This window comes from Astyanax mexicanus, chromosome 23 (genome assembly GCF_023375975.1).
Source record: "Astyanax mexicanus isolate ESR-SI-001 chromosome 23, AstMex3_surface, whole genome shotgun sequence".
NCBI lineage: Eukaryota > Metazoa > Chordata > Actinopteri > Characiformes > Acestrorhamphidae > Astyanax > Astyanax mexicanus.
The window spans coordinates 31,888,526-31,906,923 of NC_064430.1; the positions used below are offsets into that span (position 1 = coordinate 31,888,526).

Genomic DNA, 18,398 nt, shown 5'->3' on the forward strand with positions numbered 1-18,398 from the left:
AGTAGTTTATAGAATAAAACAACAATGTTATTTTATTTAAACATATACCTATAAATGGCAAAATCAGAGAAACTGATTCAGAAACTGAAGTGCTCCCCTATTTTTGTCCAGAGCTGTATATATGTATATATAAGGTGTATGTAGTTTTTTCTTCACGTTTAGTGGGACAATAACTGAGTCTGAATCAGAGAGGTGTGTGGGAGCTTCACCTCTGAAGGTGTCGACCTGGTGGTTGAGCTCGGCGCTGGAGGCGGCGCCGCTCTGCAGTCCTGTGTGGTTGGAGTTGAGGCTGACGGCTTCTTCCCGATGAGCAGGTCCCTGTCACAACACATCGACATGAGAACCCGAGCCAGAGAACAGAACTCCAACATCAAGGGCCTCTCTGATCACAGTGATCTGATCAGCGGCCCCAGAACAAAACCCATTTACATTAAAACCAAAGAGCGATTCACTGCGTCCGAGCTTTCACTTCAAAGCCCGGGGGAGGCTCTCTGTTCCTACTGTAGCCCTGACCTCGTCTCTGAAGAACTGAGCGCCTCTCGCTGCACAAAGAACGACCTCTACACCTCCCAGACTTCCTACAAACTCTCATCTTAACAGCTTACAGAGCAGCACAATGGAAATCAGCCTGCGGGGCTTTTATTGTGTTTTCAGCCTCGACGATGCTGAAATACTCTCCACGTTTATTCTTTCACATAAATCCCAGTACATGCTTCCCGTGGCCAAGAGGAGCATATAGAACAAGAGTTCCCAACCAGTTCCACCTCACAGCTCACCTGTTTATAACAGGAAATCATAACGACCAACAAGATAAACAAGAGAAAATAAAAACTTTATGTTTTTTTTATTCATTTCAGATTTTAAGCTTTAAGTTTGTCTGCATTAAACATCAAGACTGAGATTTATTAAACTGACTGTTTATTTTTCTTCTGATATATATATTTTTGATATATTTTTATTTTTGCGTTTTGTTTGTATAACATTTATATTTTGAACATGATCTAGCTGTTGGTTTTTACTCATGCTATTTTTTCTCCTTATATTTTATGTGTTGAGCTCTTTTTTTTACAATGATTGAAAAAAATCACTACTGCTTTGTTTTTGATAGGAAGAGAGCACAGATATGAAATTTCACTGTATGAAGCTCTGTGGTACATTCAGTGACGCGCAGGGTTATATAGTTCAGTGTAATGTTTAGCAGTTCCATTTTCTAGTTATATTTAAAATCAGAAAATAGGGTGTAAAACAATTATTTATTATTTATTTAATTTTTCCATTTAGCCTTTTGTAAATAGAATTTCAGGAAAGTTTTTTTTTTGTATCTTGTAACACAATTCTGATGGTATAATCTAATTAACTTTTGTTACAGGATGCAAAAATGAAAAAAAAAATGATAATAAAAAATATATCATTTTTTCATTTTTCTGAAATGTCTGATTGTAAAGGGTAGATATTATAAAAAATAGATGAAAACTTATTTCTTCTACACTGCTCTAAATAAAAAACATTAAATGAGTTTTTACATGCAATTTTACATTTTTGCCCTTTAACTTAAATCGATTAGAAAATGAAACTATTAAACATTACAATAACCCAAATAAAATAAAGTTCTAATGATTTAAACTTTTGTGAATTCTGCTTTGGTCAGTCTCAGCTCAGGCAATCACAGAGCAGCTAACCTGCTGTCTACATATAACCAGTACACACACACACCAGCGCTCCCTGCCCTGGAGAACACCTCCCAGTTCTGTGCCCAGCCGGCAAACGCAGCACATAACAAGCACTGGTACCACTAGATGGTGCCTCCCGAACCCACTGTACGAGAAATCCAGATGCAAAAAGTTCTATCTTTTCTGTTCTGGGTCTGAGAGACTGGGACATCTTACTGCTTTAGTATCAGAAGCTGGATCATCAGGAGCTCAACTACAGCATCTGAATGAACAGCAGCCTGACATGTGGGAACAGAGGCTTCAGCCTAATCCAGAGGAACACTGATGGACTGCATGCACTTAATAATACATTCTTATTGCACAACCAATGATGGCCATCAAACGCAGACATCTGAAACCCATTTTAGTGGAACAGAACAGCAGGCTTCAGTAGTGCTGCGCTGGCTTTAGGCAGATCTCAGCACAGCTCAGCGTACTCAGTGTTCTCGGCTCACCGTCTGATTCTATTATACTGTTTATACAAATATAGGACAGGAACTAGTATTGTGTCCCATGACTTTTTTCATGTTCCACTGAAGCTGAAGGACTTTGCACTGAACTGTGGGATATGTGGGCGGGTTCTCCTGCTTTGAAAGTGGATGTGTTTCTAAATCGCCTTCAATTCTACGGACAATTCTAGCCAGACACTGTCGCTCTCCATCATTACCACCCACCCACTGCGCTGTCCACTGTGGGTGGTAATGCCTACACCGTTACTCACTCCAACTCCCATAATTCACCTGACCTTACCATGAGCACACTGACCAGTATTCAATCAACCTCACTTATATGATATCACCTCAAAACCTAAACATGTGTGTGGGTTCCCAAGCCATCGCTTGAGGTATCAGTTTACATACTGCTTTCCCATGACTTTTGCCAGGACAGTGTATTCATTATAATTGATTTATTATAAGCAGTTATTCATTATAAAATCAATAAAAACGCTTTAATCTTCCCAAGACTCACCAAATTAGACAAACTAAAGTTACTGCTTCATTATTCCAATCAAACTCTAATCTTTACTATAATCTAATGAATAGGGTAAACCTGCAGTAAAGAATATCGGTTGTTAAACTGAAACATCAATAAGTAAATAATTGCTGGTATTTGATTATTTAGTAGTATTTTATCCTCTACAGTAACACAGATGCTGTGAAGTACCATTTAGAATAGTATTGTGATTTATTGAGTATTGCAGAATGACAGTATTGTGATATTGTTATCGTGGATAACGTATCTTGATGATATCATAGTATCGTGATATGCCCCGGTGATTAGAGTTTAGATGCCGGGTCAGGCCGAGATTTTGCATCACTTTCCTCGGGTCGGGTCGGGCTTAATAAAATGGTCTGTGATGTAGGTGTCTGATTTTTAAAGCTATTTTCATTTATGTAACAAATCAAACTGTGATTTAAAAAACGTTGCACAGGTTAGAATGTTATAGTCACGCAGCTCTGGGGCTCACGCACACGTGAGCTCCTCCACTTGTCTGCGTTACACACTTAACTTGCAGTGGATAGCCTTATTGTTGTTTTTTTGTGTATGTTTTATGTGCATGTATGTTTAATATTAAAATGTTTGTTTGTTCAGAAAGTGTTTTATGCTCTAAAACCTTGTTAATTATATTAATGTAGATGAAAGTTTAAGTGTTTAATAAGTGTGCAGTGCATAGCCATATTGCTGTTTTTTCAGTTTTTGCACTTAGGCTATGAGCTCAATATAAAAAAGCTTGCTTGTTTAGAAAGCATTTTATATTCTTAAATCATCATAAATTATATTAGATCAAAGGAAAATAATTCAGACATTATTCTTTTAGCCCAATTTACTGATGTTTAGGTCTGTGGATTATTGCTCGTATAGTTCATGTTTTAATCATTTAGAGATCTGTTCTTAATAAACATTTGTTTTAAATAATAGGTCTTGTTCAGCGTTTCAGTGTTAATTAACATCATTCTAAACAGATTTCACTCATTCAAACAGCCTGAAAATTACTTTTAAAAGTTCAGGTTTTAAGCTATACATACTTGAAAAATGTGGGGTTTAAATCGGGCTCAGGCTCATAATAACAGTTTATGAGGCGGGTCAGGTTGGGCTCGGGCAGAATTTGCACAGACTCTATATGTAACAATATTAATGTGATGTAATGTGCAGTTTAAGCAAGAGATGGAGGTAAGATTGGGGGTGGGGGGGCTTTCCAGTTTCCACCCATATTCCTTCTTTAGGAATGTGATCCTAAGTCACTGTTGGCCTCTGTTAACCCCACTGACTCCCTGTCTCCCCCCAACACACACTAATCTCAGCACCACTCTCAACAGGTGTCCAAACAACTCTTTGTCTGGGCTGTGGGAGGGGCATGGGGCAGGGGGGCACCCGAAGAAGGCGGCCATTTTCCTCAACGGACTTGATTACCATACAGCTGAGGACTTCAGTCTCACACACACACACACACACACACACACACACACACGTCTGAGGCATTAGATTTTCTGAGTTGTTAAGAAATGGGGGGAAAAGGAGAGACAGAAAGAGAGAGAGAGACTGAAAAGACGGCTAAAATAAAGGCATGTGTAGCAGCCCTGCTGAATCAGACTGCTGTGTGAGTGACTGTGTGTGTAGTGTGTGTGTGTGTGTTTGTGTGTGTGTGTGTGTGTGTGTGTTAAAGGGAGGGTTCTGTTGGTGTGTGTGAGGACACAGTAGTCAGTGAAGGCCTTGACACAGACCTCTCTCTCTCTCTGTCTCGCACAGACACACACACACACACACACACAAACGCACACACACTCACAGGGTATAAAAAGGGTCGTCACACAAACACAGAACAGATCTGTCACTGAGGCACACTGTCTCACACTCTTCACACACACACACAGTTGGTTTGTAACATTGCTAGAATGTGAGATATGTTTTTGTTTTTCACATTAGAAAAAATATCAACCTGCAGTTGTTTTTTAATATTGTCTCACAATTTCACCTAGTAAAACCTACTGAAACGACGAGTAGGATTGAAGCGTGGTTCAATTCTAATGGTTCCTGCATCAATATTGTGCACGAGTTTGTTGTATTTCTTTTACCACTGTGTTTTTTGTTTTAACAGCAACAACATGTAAGTACATAATTAATATAACTAACTAGAATTATGTTTAAATTGTTAAAATATTAAAAGTACTATTATAATAAAGAATGTGCAATTTACTCACTAACTACAAAAAAATTACTTTCAAATATTAATGTCCGTGCTTAAGGCCTGATATAATCGATTGTTTTTATTGAATTTTTTAAAAATGAAAAATAAAAAGTTGATGAATTCTTTTTATTTTATTTTTGTCTTTTTCATGTTCTTTTTTTACCTTTCCTTTTTCATAGGCTTATTTTTTTATTGCATCTTTACTGTAATTGTGGTGCAATTCTGTGCTGCACTGAACTGTTTCATCATCACAGCTCTTCTGTGTGAAGTTTCAGAATGATGGTCCTGTTGTATTCCAGTATTCCAGTCTCTGTGCAGAAGGCATGTGGAATCAATTGGGAAATGAATGACATTTAAGACGGTGGAACTGAATGAGTAACGCTGTTGCACATCTCCCTCCCTGCGGGAAAAAGCTGCTGAACTGATTCTGCTGTTAAAGAGGACGAGCGCTGCTGAATCTGAGGGTAAATTCACTCTTTTTACTGATTACTGACGCTATAAAGACTGAACTTTTGGAGTGGTGTATTTACAGCGTACAGCAGTAAGATATTATTCACTGCTATATCCAGCTGCTGCAGCAGGGAAATAACTGGTGAGGATATTAATCAGCTCTGCTCTCCTTTCTGAGAGAAACGCAGGCAGTTTATATGGAGAAGTAAAAAATATGGGCTGGATTATTTCCCACTGCAGGGGGATTAATGGGAAAACACTTGCCTCTGTTGTTTCTCTTCTACAGCTGTGCTCCAGCCTCTCGTGTGAGAGAGAACGAGATGCATGCACTGAGACGGACGAGTGCAGCTCTGTAAAGCTCTCGCGCAGTGAAGCACGGGCCGAGACCCTGACCGGCCGAGCAGCCCGGCGGACTCTTCCAGCACCAGCTCTAAACTGCAGCCTGCTTTTCTCATCCAGTCCCGCCGAGATGAGCGCGAGAGGACGGAGGAGAAGGAAAGCGCGAGAGGCAGCCGCAGGCCAGCCATTACGCATATGGAAAGTATGCGGGTTTAAGTTCAACGGCCCTCTGTGGAAAACGGTTCCATTTCAGCACATGGCCGAGGCTTCATTTTAAACAGGTGGCTCTGCCTTGTTTATTAGCGTATTTGGAGAAGCGTAATGAAAAAAGTGCATGCCTTCCCCTCTCGCGCTCTTTTCCTCTCCCCAGCTGACGCGAAAGTGGGCATATTTAGCTGATTTGCTTGCTTTAATTCGCTTTAAACAACTGTTTTTGATTGACGGGGGCTTTGAACTTGGTATAAAGAAATACATGTAAAAAAGCTTCAGAGAAACTCTGATACAAATAACTTATTGTTTTCCACAGTTGAAAAAACAAAACAAAACAAGAAAACAAGAAACAATGTGATCGTTACCAAAGACGCTGTCCTGCTGCTGACCAATCCAGATGCGGGGAAGCTGGAGCCGAGGGCTGCGATTGGCCCGTTGTGCGCCTGCCCCAGCAGGCTGTGGATGTCGCTGGGCAGAGAAGCGGTGGAGCCCACGGCGTGGTTCCGGAGGACGTGGATCGCGTCGTCTAGTCTGTCCAGACGATCCTCCATCCGGGACTGGAGTGAACAGCAAGTAGGTAGAAGAAGTAGAGAAGTGATAGAGAGGGAATGAGAAATAAAAGAGAGAAAGAGAGAGAGAGAGAGCAGGTTAATATACATTAATGTTATCAGGTGGGAAGACACTGCATATAATAAATCTAGGGTGACCATATTTTCTTTCTCAAAAAATTCGACATTGGGGACATTCAGGTGTAACGTAGGCCTGTGCTGTAGGACCAGTTCTGTAGAAGTGTGTGGGAAATTATTATAATGAACATTAATACATAATTATGAACTCATTTATCAAAACTTCTCTTTTTATTGATCAATTTTATGTTTTACCTTTTAGCCTTTGTATTTATTTTATTAATTTCATCCTATTATATGTTTTATTATTGGTTTAAGGCTTTTGGCCTTTTTGCTTTTTATATTATTTATCTTAATAATTTACCTTTTTTATAATTTGGTGTTATTTTAGTCCTCTATTTCATTAATTGTGATTATTCTTTTATTATTCTTTGAAATCTTTTTGTTTTATTGCTTTACATTTTAACCTGTCAGCATATCCTTTTATTCTGAATTATTTTATTTCTTCTTAATTCAATCTTATAATGTATGCTTGTTTTTATTATTTAAACTTATTTTTCAGTCCCTTTAATTTTATAAATGCTCGGCTGCACTGTAAATGAGTTTTACTCTCAATATATTACTGGAATAAAGATAGACTGACTGACTGATTGCAGTCCAGTTTAGGGACTGCAGTACATCTACTGAACTTTCTCAAAATGTGTCTCTCAGTTACATAAAATTAACAAGAGTTAAGTGACAGCTCTGTGATGGTTGGCAGGAAGTAGTGGATTCGCCCTTAAGATCCCAAAACTTTAGTCATCCTAGTGTTAAATGTCTAAATAGTAAATGTAAAGTAAATGTAAAATATTTTTTTCTATTTACTTCTGAAATCAGTGCAAAGTTTGGGCATTTTACTCAATTCCAACTTGTTTTGATTCTAAATAGAGGAAATTAAAATATCCATTAAAAGCATGTATGGTCACCCTAGATAAAACAAAACAGAGGGAAAAAAAAAACACAAACTGATGAAAGTGAGATGCCTGGCGATGCTCATCCAAAGAAAATGACACATGCATCCTGAGACCACCTGCATGACAAACTTACACAACTTTCCCACACCTTACAAACCCTTCTAAAAATAAAGGTAGCTCAATGCTTCTCGGCTTGGAGTTTTTTTTATAATTAAAAAGCAAAATGACGATTATAATTAGGCCCATCAGCCCTTCCACAGCCCAGAATCCCTTTCAGCACCTTTATTTTTAAACGTGTGTGTGATCAAACACAAGCTGGCCAAAACCTCATTAAACAAACAGAACAAACCAAAAACGCTGAACTGAAGCAGAGCTGGTGGTGAGAAAAGAGAACAGTGAAAATAAGGGTGGAGTGAAGAGCGTGATGAACGGAAACGAGCGGCAGGTAAAGAGCAGGGGTACCTCACACACATCCTTTAAGAAGGACATGGCATCCTGGAGATGCTCATGCAGCTGCTGATGAACACGATTTTTCTAAAGTCAGACAGGAACGGGAGAGCAGTGAGACGAGGTTACACACACACGCATACACACACACACGAACACACACACACACACACACAAACACACACACGAACACACGCACACACACACACACACACACACAGGCAGGTAAAAAGGGGCAAGATGTTTGATAAAGGTCCACAGAGGAATAAAAAAGGGGAAAAGCATCAAAGCAAACCAGTCTGGATTAACAGACTAGATCCTGATTAAATAACCAATCACAGACCTCTCCTTCACAAAACAACCAATTATTACTGATCATACAGATTTATCTGTTTACTGTTTCTGTTTAGTAACCTAAAGTAGCATAAATGTCTCCAGAAAAGGCTTCAGATTAATTTTACTTAATTTAAGTCAGTTAAAGCGGTGCATGTCTATTGGTCCACTGATCAGAAATCCTAGCAACACCTGCCATATTCTAGCTGGCTGCTATGGTGTTGCTTGTTGGTTGCACTGGTATCCCGGTCAGGTGGTTGCAATTGCGATTATTCAGGAAACCCTTAAAAAGATTACCAAGACATTTGTGAGCATTTCTATTGGTTTATTAAGCTTCAAATTTTTAAACAACAACCAAATTAAAATTAAATAAAATGAAAAATAATAACTTTTTGAAAAGACTTTTGCATTAAAGCATGATCCTTAAGATTCCTGGAGCGACTGCTGTTTTATTGTGTCCTACTTTACTTTGCTTTATGCTAATTGTATTATATTATACTATAGTTTAAAGGTCAGATTAGTCCATTATATATCAATATCTGACCCAGCCTTTTCTGTTATTATCATCCAGGCAGAGTCACACTCAGCCTTAACACACCAATAAACCAGCCAGCAGACAAACACACACCCGCAGGTGTCATACAAAGTGTGTGTAAATATTTATCTACACACCCCATGGTGTGAAAGCATGATGTGGAAAACAGGAGTGTAAGAGTATGTGTGTGTATAAGTGTGTGTGTGAGTGTGTGTGTGTGTGTGTGTGTGTGTGAGTGTGTGTGTGTGGGTGTGTAAAGTGATCCCTGTCAAGACTCTTTTCACCAGTCAGCCCAGGAATCCAGAAGCAATGCTCCAATGCAACAGCTGCCAGTACCCCACCCCCACCCAAATCCAGACCAATCCCTATCCCCCTCCCAACACACCCCCCCGGCCAATCCACACCCAGCCCGCTGTGGAGCGGACAGATGGCAGGAGACACGCCCCGAGGGATGGGGTATTGTTCAGCGCGGCACCTCCTCGACTCCGTACCCCGACATTTGTCAGGCTGGAATGTGCGTGTAATGCTAGCCCCGTGCCTCCGGTAGCAGCCATACACTCACACAGTGTCCATTAAAAAGTGCTCAGTGTGTGTGTGTGTGTGTGTGTTGGGAGGGGGGTCTTACCAGAGAGTGGAGAGAGTTTTCATAACTCGGGGAAGAGGGGGTCTGTCCGGCCGTGCGAGGCCACTGGGTAGCACCTGTACAACGAAAGAGAGAAATAGAAAGAAAAACAGAATCAGTCTTCTGAGAAATTAGCTTTTTAGTAAGACGTGTGTACACATTAAAGCCAAAATAAAAATAGATGGAGGGATTGATGGATGGGTTGGTGGGTGGATAGCTGGATGAATGGGTGGATGCATGAATGGTTGGATGATGAGTGGACAGATGGGTGGATGGATGAGTGGATGGATGGATGATGGGTGCATGGTTGGATGAATGGGTGGATGAGTGAATGGTTGGATGGTGAGCTGATGGATGATTGGATGGATGGTTGGATGGATGGATGAGTGGATGGATGATGGGTGGATGGTTGGATGAATAGGTGGATGCATGAATGGTTGGATGAGTTGATGGATGGATAATGGTTGGATGAATGGGTGGTTGTGTGAATGGTTGGATTATGAATGGATGGACGGTTGAATGGGCAGATGGATGGATGATGGTTGGATGATGGGTGGATCGTTGGATGGATGGTTGTGTGAATGGATGGATGGATGGATGGATAAATAAATGGTTGGTTAAATGGATGGAGGACTGATTGAATTATTAAATGCTTGGATGTATGGCTGAAAGTAGGATGGATAGATGGATAAATGGGTGGGGACTGATAATAGGTTGATTGGATAGTGGTCGGATGCATGTATGGAGGGTTGGATGAAAGGTTGTTGGAATGTTAGGTGTATAGAAGGATGAATGGTTGGGTGGGTGATGGATGGATGGGTTGGTTGGATGAGTGGGTCCTTTGGAGGGGTTGATGGGTGGTCTGATGGATGAATGTTGGAAGGATGCATTATTGGATGGATGGATGGTTGAATATCAGATGGGTAGAAGGATAAACGGTTGAAGGAATAGATTATTGTTCGAGAGGTAGAATGGGTGGGTGGTTGGATGTTTAGATGGTGGACTAGATGGATGGATTGGACATAAGGAAACTTTTTTTATATGTGTATTTGTACTTAGCTTTAGATTTGTACTGGTGTCAGTATTCATTTTCCCACCAGTATCATATGTGACTCATATGTAAGAGCTCTGCATAAGAGTATCAGCCAAAAGCCATAAATATAAACGTCTATATTAGACTATTACATCATACTTGTCCATAGTTCAGAATATATACTGCTGAAATCTGAGCCTATACTGAACTTCTCTCTAAAGAATCATAACTATCTGTACACTCAGAGTTACCCTCCTACTCCAGGCCACTTCACAAGAGCTCAGACTTCATTTTCCTCATCCTGTTCAACTCCAGTTTATTCTCTATGTGGGCTGTTTTCCTCCCGGGTCCTCACGCATCATTTCCTATGACTGGGCTGCATCCTGCAACATGAGAGGATTTGGAGGCCGGCTCAAACACCCACACCGACACTGAGGGACGTGCGCTACTTCCGCTCATTAATGAAGTCATGGCTAAAAAAGCCCCCAGAACAATACGCTACACTGATAAGCGCTCAGGCTGGGACCCTGCCGGCCTTCCCCTGACTCAAATCCACAAGCACCGCTGTGAGGAGGCGGAAAGTCCGAGACCCTACAGGACGAGCTTCAGCTCTTCAAATCACACAAAAACAACACAAAACAACAACCAGCAGATGAAACCTGCGTCTTATCAAAACAAACCTTTACTCAAAACAAAGCCTGGGTCTCCTCCAAAACCTGAATCTTCTCAAAACATGGATCTTATCAAAACCTGGATCTTCTCCAAAACCTCTAAACATGTCCAAAAGTCTCCAAAAAACTCAAATAATCTCAAAACCGGTACCTTCTAAGAATTCAATCTCAAAACTTAAGTTATCTCAAACATGCTTCTTGTCAAACTCTGTATCTTCTCAAAATGTGTATCTTATCAAAACTAGCATCTCTTCAAAACCAACATCTTGTCAAAACCTGTCTCTTCTCAAAATGTGGATCTTTTCAAAACATGTATTGTCTCCAAAACTTGTAAAAAATCCTGAATCTTTACACAATATGTATCTTTTTAAAACCCCTGTCTTTTAAAAACATTTATCTTTCTTAAATCACATATCGTTTATAAGGAAGGACTGAACAACACAATTAAAAATAGATTCCTAAATTTATTGATGTATGGTTCTAAGCAAAAGTATTAATTGCTAGATAACTAAGATCTTTACATCATGAGGAGGTTCTTCATACTTTAAACTGTTCTATAATCTGAGAAAAGGATTGCAGTGTACTTGTATCCAGGGCCTGTGTGCTGGGAGAGTGTGTGTGTGTGTTTGTGTGTGTGTGTGTGTGTATTCAGTGCTATTGGAAAGCATTATAATGAGGATGTAAATTACTGGGGTCTGCTCTTGGTCTAAGTTTACTGATTCTGACTGGCCATAAATCAGCACTGCTCTAAAGGAATTCACATCTGCTAATCACAAATCAAAAAAGGAGAAAGGGAGGGAGGGGAGGGGTCCTTTCATTCTTTCTCTTCATTCGCTCTCTCTCTCACTCTATCTCTCTCACTCTGTCTCTCTCCGTGTACTTCCAACTATGTCCTTTTGCTTTCCAACTGGCAAACAAACGGCTACAGGAAGTCATGCATCGCACATAAGGGCTGTGCTGAGTGTGTATCTAAAAAAAACAGCTCAAGTATTCCTAATGGATCCTGACCTAAACTAAATTCCCAGGTTATTTACATTAGAGCTGGAGGACAAGTTGTGCTGGCTGTAGCGTTCACTTGCCTAATCGGACTAGAGCCTGGCCTACAGACCTGAACAGTCTACAGTGTTCTCTATTTACACTGTAGATACAGGGGCCAATTTAAAACTCTATTTAGAAGAAAGATTGCCAGGAACAATAAATGATTATAAATTTAGACTGATATGGGTATAGTATCTGTGGCTACAAGGCACGTTCTTGAAATGGGAGCAGTATGTGGATGAGCATTGTCCTGTAGGAAGAGCGCATGGAAGTGTGCCTTCAGAAAAAACATGGCCACTTGTTGCAGGACCTCTTTAACATTATGTTGTAACAACAAACCCAGTGCTTCCACACACAGACCTAAATGGTTGTCTCCATTGGACTGATCTTTACAATATGGTGAACCATTTTGCCAACTATGCCAACCACTTCTTAAGTCACAGATATTTATTCATCTCAGGGATATCAGAGAGCAATTTTTAATAAAACGAGCATTTAATCAACTTCGGAAATTAAATGTTCCAACTATCTGCACCTGCTCACAGGTCTTACTGCAACTCATTTTAACTCGTCAGTAATTACAGTGCCTTGCCATGAGCACATTGACCAGGCTTTAACCTCAATGTAGGCATTTCCAAAGCTGCACCTGGAGATAAAATGTCATGATCAACTTACATACTGCTATTCCATTACTTTTGGCATGTATATATACTATACACAGTATATTTCTGCTGATCACTACTGCACTGCATGTTCTCTTGCTCTTGTTCAGCAGTTGTAAAGCTCTGTAAAAAAGCTAAAAAAAAAAAAAGAAAGGAGTCTTCAACTGCTTTCATCAGCAGCACCATCAGGAACCCCTCTCCCTCACTGTCTTACTCTCTTTGCTCACTCGCTCCCTCGCTCGCTCCCTCCCTCGCTCGCCATGTTTAAATAAAAACTTTCCAACCATTCATTCTCCCAAAACTATAAGCAGCCCCATCAGAGAGAACAAACTTTCTTAAAACATAAAAGCCCCGAGAAGCAGACTTTCATTAACACAGCTATTAAAAATGACTTTGGGGCAGGAAATGAGGGGGCTGCAAATGTGTGTGTGTGTGTATAGAGTGCTGCATTTTAATAAGGCGCTCTCTCACCGGCGGCCAGTATGACAAACGAGCACGCGAGTGTGTGTAGCGCTCCCCACGTGGAGCGCGCTCTAATTGGCCGGCAGCAGAGGCGCAGGCCCGCGCTGCGGAGACGGCTAATACTGCAGTTAAAGAATTAATCCTGAGGAACAGATGGATGTATTTGTGCTTAATCATAACATCATGCCACACTGCGCACCGCTGTCTAAGAATAGCCCCTCCACTGATCAAAAAAGAAAGAAAAAAGACTCAACAACAAAGGAAAGGAAACTCTGACTGCATGCTGAATGTGCAAAGCCAGCTAATAATGTGATATGGTAGTGATTTGGGGGAAAGATGTGAGAAACACAAACATCTACATTATGTAAATACTGTATAATACAGTTAGAGTTTTCACGATTGATTATACAGTATCAGCTGCATTGATTAGATGTATAGATGTCACACACAGATGTGAAAACCTGAGAACATTAAAAATGATGTACAGTATAACTCTCACCAATATGACCCAATATACAAACAAGACAAAGTAAGACCTCAAACAAGTGATGGAGTTCAGGAATGGGTAGAAAAAGTTCAGTTTCTGAACTTCTGATTTTACTATTTATAGGTTTATGTTTGAGTAAAATGAACATTGTTGTTTTATTCTATAAACTACAGACAACATTTCTCCCAAATTCCAAATAAAAATATTGTCATTTAGAGCATTTATTTACAGAAAATGATAAATGACTGAAATAACAAAAAAAAGATGCAGAGCTTTCAGACCTCAAATAATGTAAAGAAAACAAGTTCATATTCATAAAGTTTAAAGAGTTCAAAAATCAATATTTGGTGGAATAACCCTGGTTTTAAAACACAATTTTTATACATTTTGGCATCATGTTCTCCTCCACCAGTCTTACACACTGCTTTTGGATAACTTTATGCTGCTTTACTCCTGGTGTAAAAATTCAAGTAGTTCAGTTTGGTGGTTTGATGGCTTGTGATCATCCATCTTCCTCTTGATTATATTCCAGAGGTTTTACATTTGGTAAAATCAAAGAAACTCATCATTTTAAAGTGGTCTCTTATTTTTGTTCAGAGCTGTATGAGTGACTCAGGGCTAAAGTGAAACAGGGCTAAGGTCAGGTAGGGTGTATGTGTGTGTTTGTGTGTGTGTGTCAGTTTCCCGCTCTGAGGGGAGATAAGACTAAGGGGGGGGGGGGCTCTCTTCGTATGGGCATCATCAGCTGAGTCATGTCTTGCTCCACACACACACACACACACACACACACACACACACACACACACACACACACAGCCCTGCCTCCGTCTCTCTTGCAGTCAGTCAGTCAGGCTAATAAATGAGGGGTCTGCGGGCCGGGCTGCGGGGGGACGAACAGCTGTGTGAAGAGCAGGAGAGCAGCTGAGGCTGAGGATAGGGACAGACACTGAGACAGCTGTCGCCACCACACACACACACACACACACACTAATACACACACACTAATACACACACACACACACATCCACATGTATCACAACTGTCTCCACGGTGGCCTCAGTTTACCTGCCCGAGGTCAGCTGCATCCCTGCTGCCCCCACACTTCTCTATATGATCTGATCATAGAATACACTGCTTTTTGATTCTGAGCACAGAGGAAGCGTTTCTGGTGCTGATGCTGGATCACACCTGTAGTCAGTGTGCTAATGCAGGGATAGTGATGTGGGATGGGGCTGAGAGTAATATGGGATTGGGCAGGTAGTCAGCATGGTGAGGTTGTGGTAGTGATGCTGGATAATGGTGGGTGCAGTGTGAAGGTGATGGTGATTTACCCGCCCTTCCTGCGGGTCCGCTGGTCGTCACCACTGTCCCAGACGACGCAGCTCCCGCCTGGGCTGTGAGAGGAGACGGGGAGCCCACCGGCGTGGAGGGGTTCGAGGGGAAGCTACTGCTGGTGTGGTCGGGAGAGTAGATCTAAAAGAGAGAGAGAGAAAGAGAGAGAGAGAGTTACTGTTATTGTTGTTAATGTAAGAAATTTGTAGTAAAAAGGCTTATCTATAATGACATCATTATATCAGTCCTGTCACTGTCTGTCTGCCTCCCACGGACTCCAGTTCTCCCAAAAAAAGACTACATTTCCCAGAATGCACCTAAGCTCAACCCTCCGGACATATCGTTCAGCTTCACTGTGCTTCTAATCATAACTCACACCTGTGATTTTCAGTATAAATACCCTCTGTTTTCACTCTATTATCGTCAGGTATTAAATCTATTGTGTCCAGACCCCACCCACTGTACCGCCCACATATAAACTCAGACCCAAACCCACAACACCTGCAGACCAGCACCAACTACCACTAATCACCACCCATAAAACACCAGACCCAGACAGATCAGAACTCAACCCAACACTCTCTAAACACTGCCTTACTCTCTAAACACTGCCTTACTCTCTAAACACTGCCTAACACTCTAAACACTGCCTTACTCTCTAAACACTGTCTCACACTCTAAACACTGCCTTACTCTCTAAACACTGCCTTACTCTCTAAACACTGCCTAACACTCTAAACACTGCCTTACTCTCTAAACACTGCCTTACTCTCTAAACACTGCCTTACTCTCTAAACACTGCCTTACTCTCTAAACACTGCCTTACACTCTAAACACTGCCTTACTCTCTAAACACTGTCTCACACTCTAAACACTGCCTCACACTCTAAACACTGCCTCACACTCTAAACACTGCCTTACTCTCTAAACACTGCCTTACTCTCTAAACACTGCCTAACACTCTAAACACTGCCTTACTCTCTAAACACTGTCTCACACTCTAAACACTGCCTCACACTCTAAACACTTCCTCACACTCTAAACACTGCCTTACTCTCTAAACACTGCCTTACTCTCTAAACACTGCCTCACACTCTAAACACTGCCTTACTCTCTAAACACTTCCTCACACTCTAAACACTGTCTCACACTCTAAACACTGTCTCACACTCTAAACACTGCCTTACTCTCTAAACACTGCCTTACTCTCTAAACACTGTCTCACACTCTAAACACTGCCTCACACTCTAAACACTGCCTCACACTCTAAACACTGTCTCACACTCTAAACACTGCCTTACTCTCTAAACACTGCCTTACTCTCTAAACACTGCCTTACTCTCTAAACACTGCCTCACACTTTAAACACTGCCTCACTCTCTAAACACTGCCTCACACTCTAAACACTGCCTCACACTCTAAACCAGCACCAACTACCACCAATCACCACCCATAAAACACCAGACCCAGAGAGATCAGAACTCAACCCAACACTCTCTAAGCACTGCCTCACACTCTAAACACTGCCTTACTCTCTAAACACTGCCTCACACTCTAAACACTGCCTTACTCTCTAAACACTGCCTCACACTCTAAACACTGCCTCACACTCTAAACACTTCCTCACACTCTAAACACTTCCTCACACTCTAAACACTGCCTTACTCTCTAAACACTGCCTAACACTCTAAACACTGCCTCACACTCTAAACACTTCCTCACACTCTAAACACTTCCTCACACTCTAAACACTGCCTTACTCTCTAAACACTGCCTAACACTCTAAACACTGCCTCACACTCTAAACACTGCCTTACTCTCTAAACACTGCCTAACACTCTAAACACTGCCTCACACTCTAAACACTGCCTTACTCTCTAAACACTGCCTCACACTCTAAACACTGCCTTACTCTCTAAACACTGCCTAACACTCTAAACACTGCCTCACACTCTAAACACTGCCTTACTCTCTAAACACTGCCTCACACTCTAAACACTGCCTCACACTCTAAACACTGCCTCACACTCTAAACACTTCCTCACACTCTAAACACTGCCTTACACTCTAAACACTTCCTCACACTCTAAACACTGCCTCACACTCTAAACACTGCCTCACACTCTAAACACTGCCTCACACTCTAAACACTGCCTCACACTCTAAACACTGCCTTACTCTCTAAACACTTCCTCACACTCTAAACACTGTCTCACACTCTAAACACTGTCTCACACTCTAAACACTGTCTCACACTCTAAACACTGCCTTACTCTCTAAACACTGCCTTACTCTCTAAACACTGTCTCACACTCTAAACACTGCCTCACACTCTAAACACTGCCTCACACTCTAAACACTGTCTCACACTCTAAACACTGCCTTACTCTCTAAACACTGCCTTACTCTCTAAACACTGCCTTACTCTCTAAACACTGCCTCACACTTTAAACACTGCCTCACTCTCTAAACACTGCCTCACACTCTAAACACTGCCTCACACTCTAAACCAGCACCAACTACCACCAATCACCACCCATAAAACACCAGACCCAGAGAGATCAGAACTCAACCCAACACTCTCTAAGCACTGCCTCACACTCTAAACACTGCCTTACTCTGTAAACACTGCCTCACACTCTAAACACTGCCTTACTCTCTAAACACTGCCTCACACTCTAAACACTGCCTCACACTCTAAACACTTCCTCACACTCTAAACACTGCCTTACTCTCTAAACACTGCCTAACACTCTAAACACTGCCTTACTCTCTAAACACTGCCTTACTCTCTAAACACTGCCTCACACTCTAAACACTGTCTCACACTCTAAACACTGCCTCACACTCTAAACACTTCCTCACACTCTAAACACTGCCTTACTCTCTAAACACTGCCTAACACTCTAAACACTGCCTCACACTCTAAACACTGCCTTACTCTCTAAACACTGCCTAACACTCTAAACACTGCCTCACACTCTAAACACTGCCTTACTCTCTAAACACTGCCTAACACTCTAAACACTTCCTCACACTCTAAACACTTCCTCACACTCTAAACACTGCCTTACTCTCTAAACACTGCCTAACACTCTAAACACTGCCTCACACTCTAAACACTGCCTTACTCTCTAAACACTGCCTAACACTCTAAACACTGCCTCACACTCTAAACACTGCCTTACTCTCTAAACACTGCCTCACACTCTAAACACTGCCTTACTCTCTAAACACTGCCTAACACTCTAAACACTGCCTCACACTCTAAACACTGCCTTACTCTCTAAACACTGCCTCAC

The 18,398-nt window shown here is 41.3% G+C and overlaps 1 protein-coding gene across 4 annotated transcripts in view; it reads right to left on the reverse strand.

Moving 5' to 3' along the window:
• The window catches only part of tcf12 (transcription factor 12), a 226,883-nt gene that overhangs the window by 8,708 nt on the left and 199,777 nt on the right, over positions 1-18,398 (reverse strand). For 2 of the 4 annotated variants that reach the window (XM_049471013.1, XM_049471015.1), the window contains 5 exons: positions 15,096-15,237; positions 9,415-9,488; positions 7,937-8,008; positions 6,261-6,452; positions 210-318 (listed from right to left, as the gene is read on the reverse strand). In XM_049471013.1, the coding sequence (XP_049326970.1) occupies positions 210-318; positions 6,261-6,452; positions 7,937-8,008; positions 9,415-9,488; positions 15,096-15,237 (589 nt within the window). The remainder of the gene's footprint in view (positions 1-209; positions 319-6,260; positions 6,453-7,936; positions 8,009-9,414; positions 9,489-15,095; positions 15,238-18,398) is intronic. The other 2 variants (XM_049471014.1, XM_049471016.1) reach the window with 1 other exon arrangement.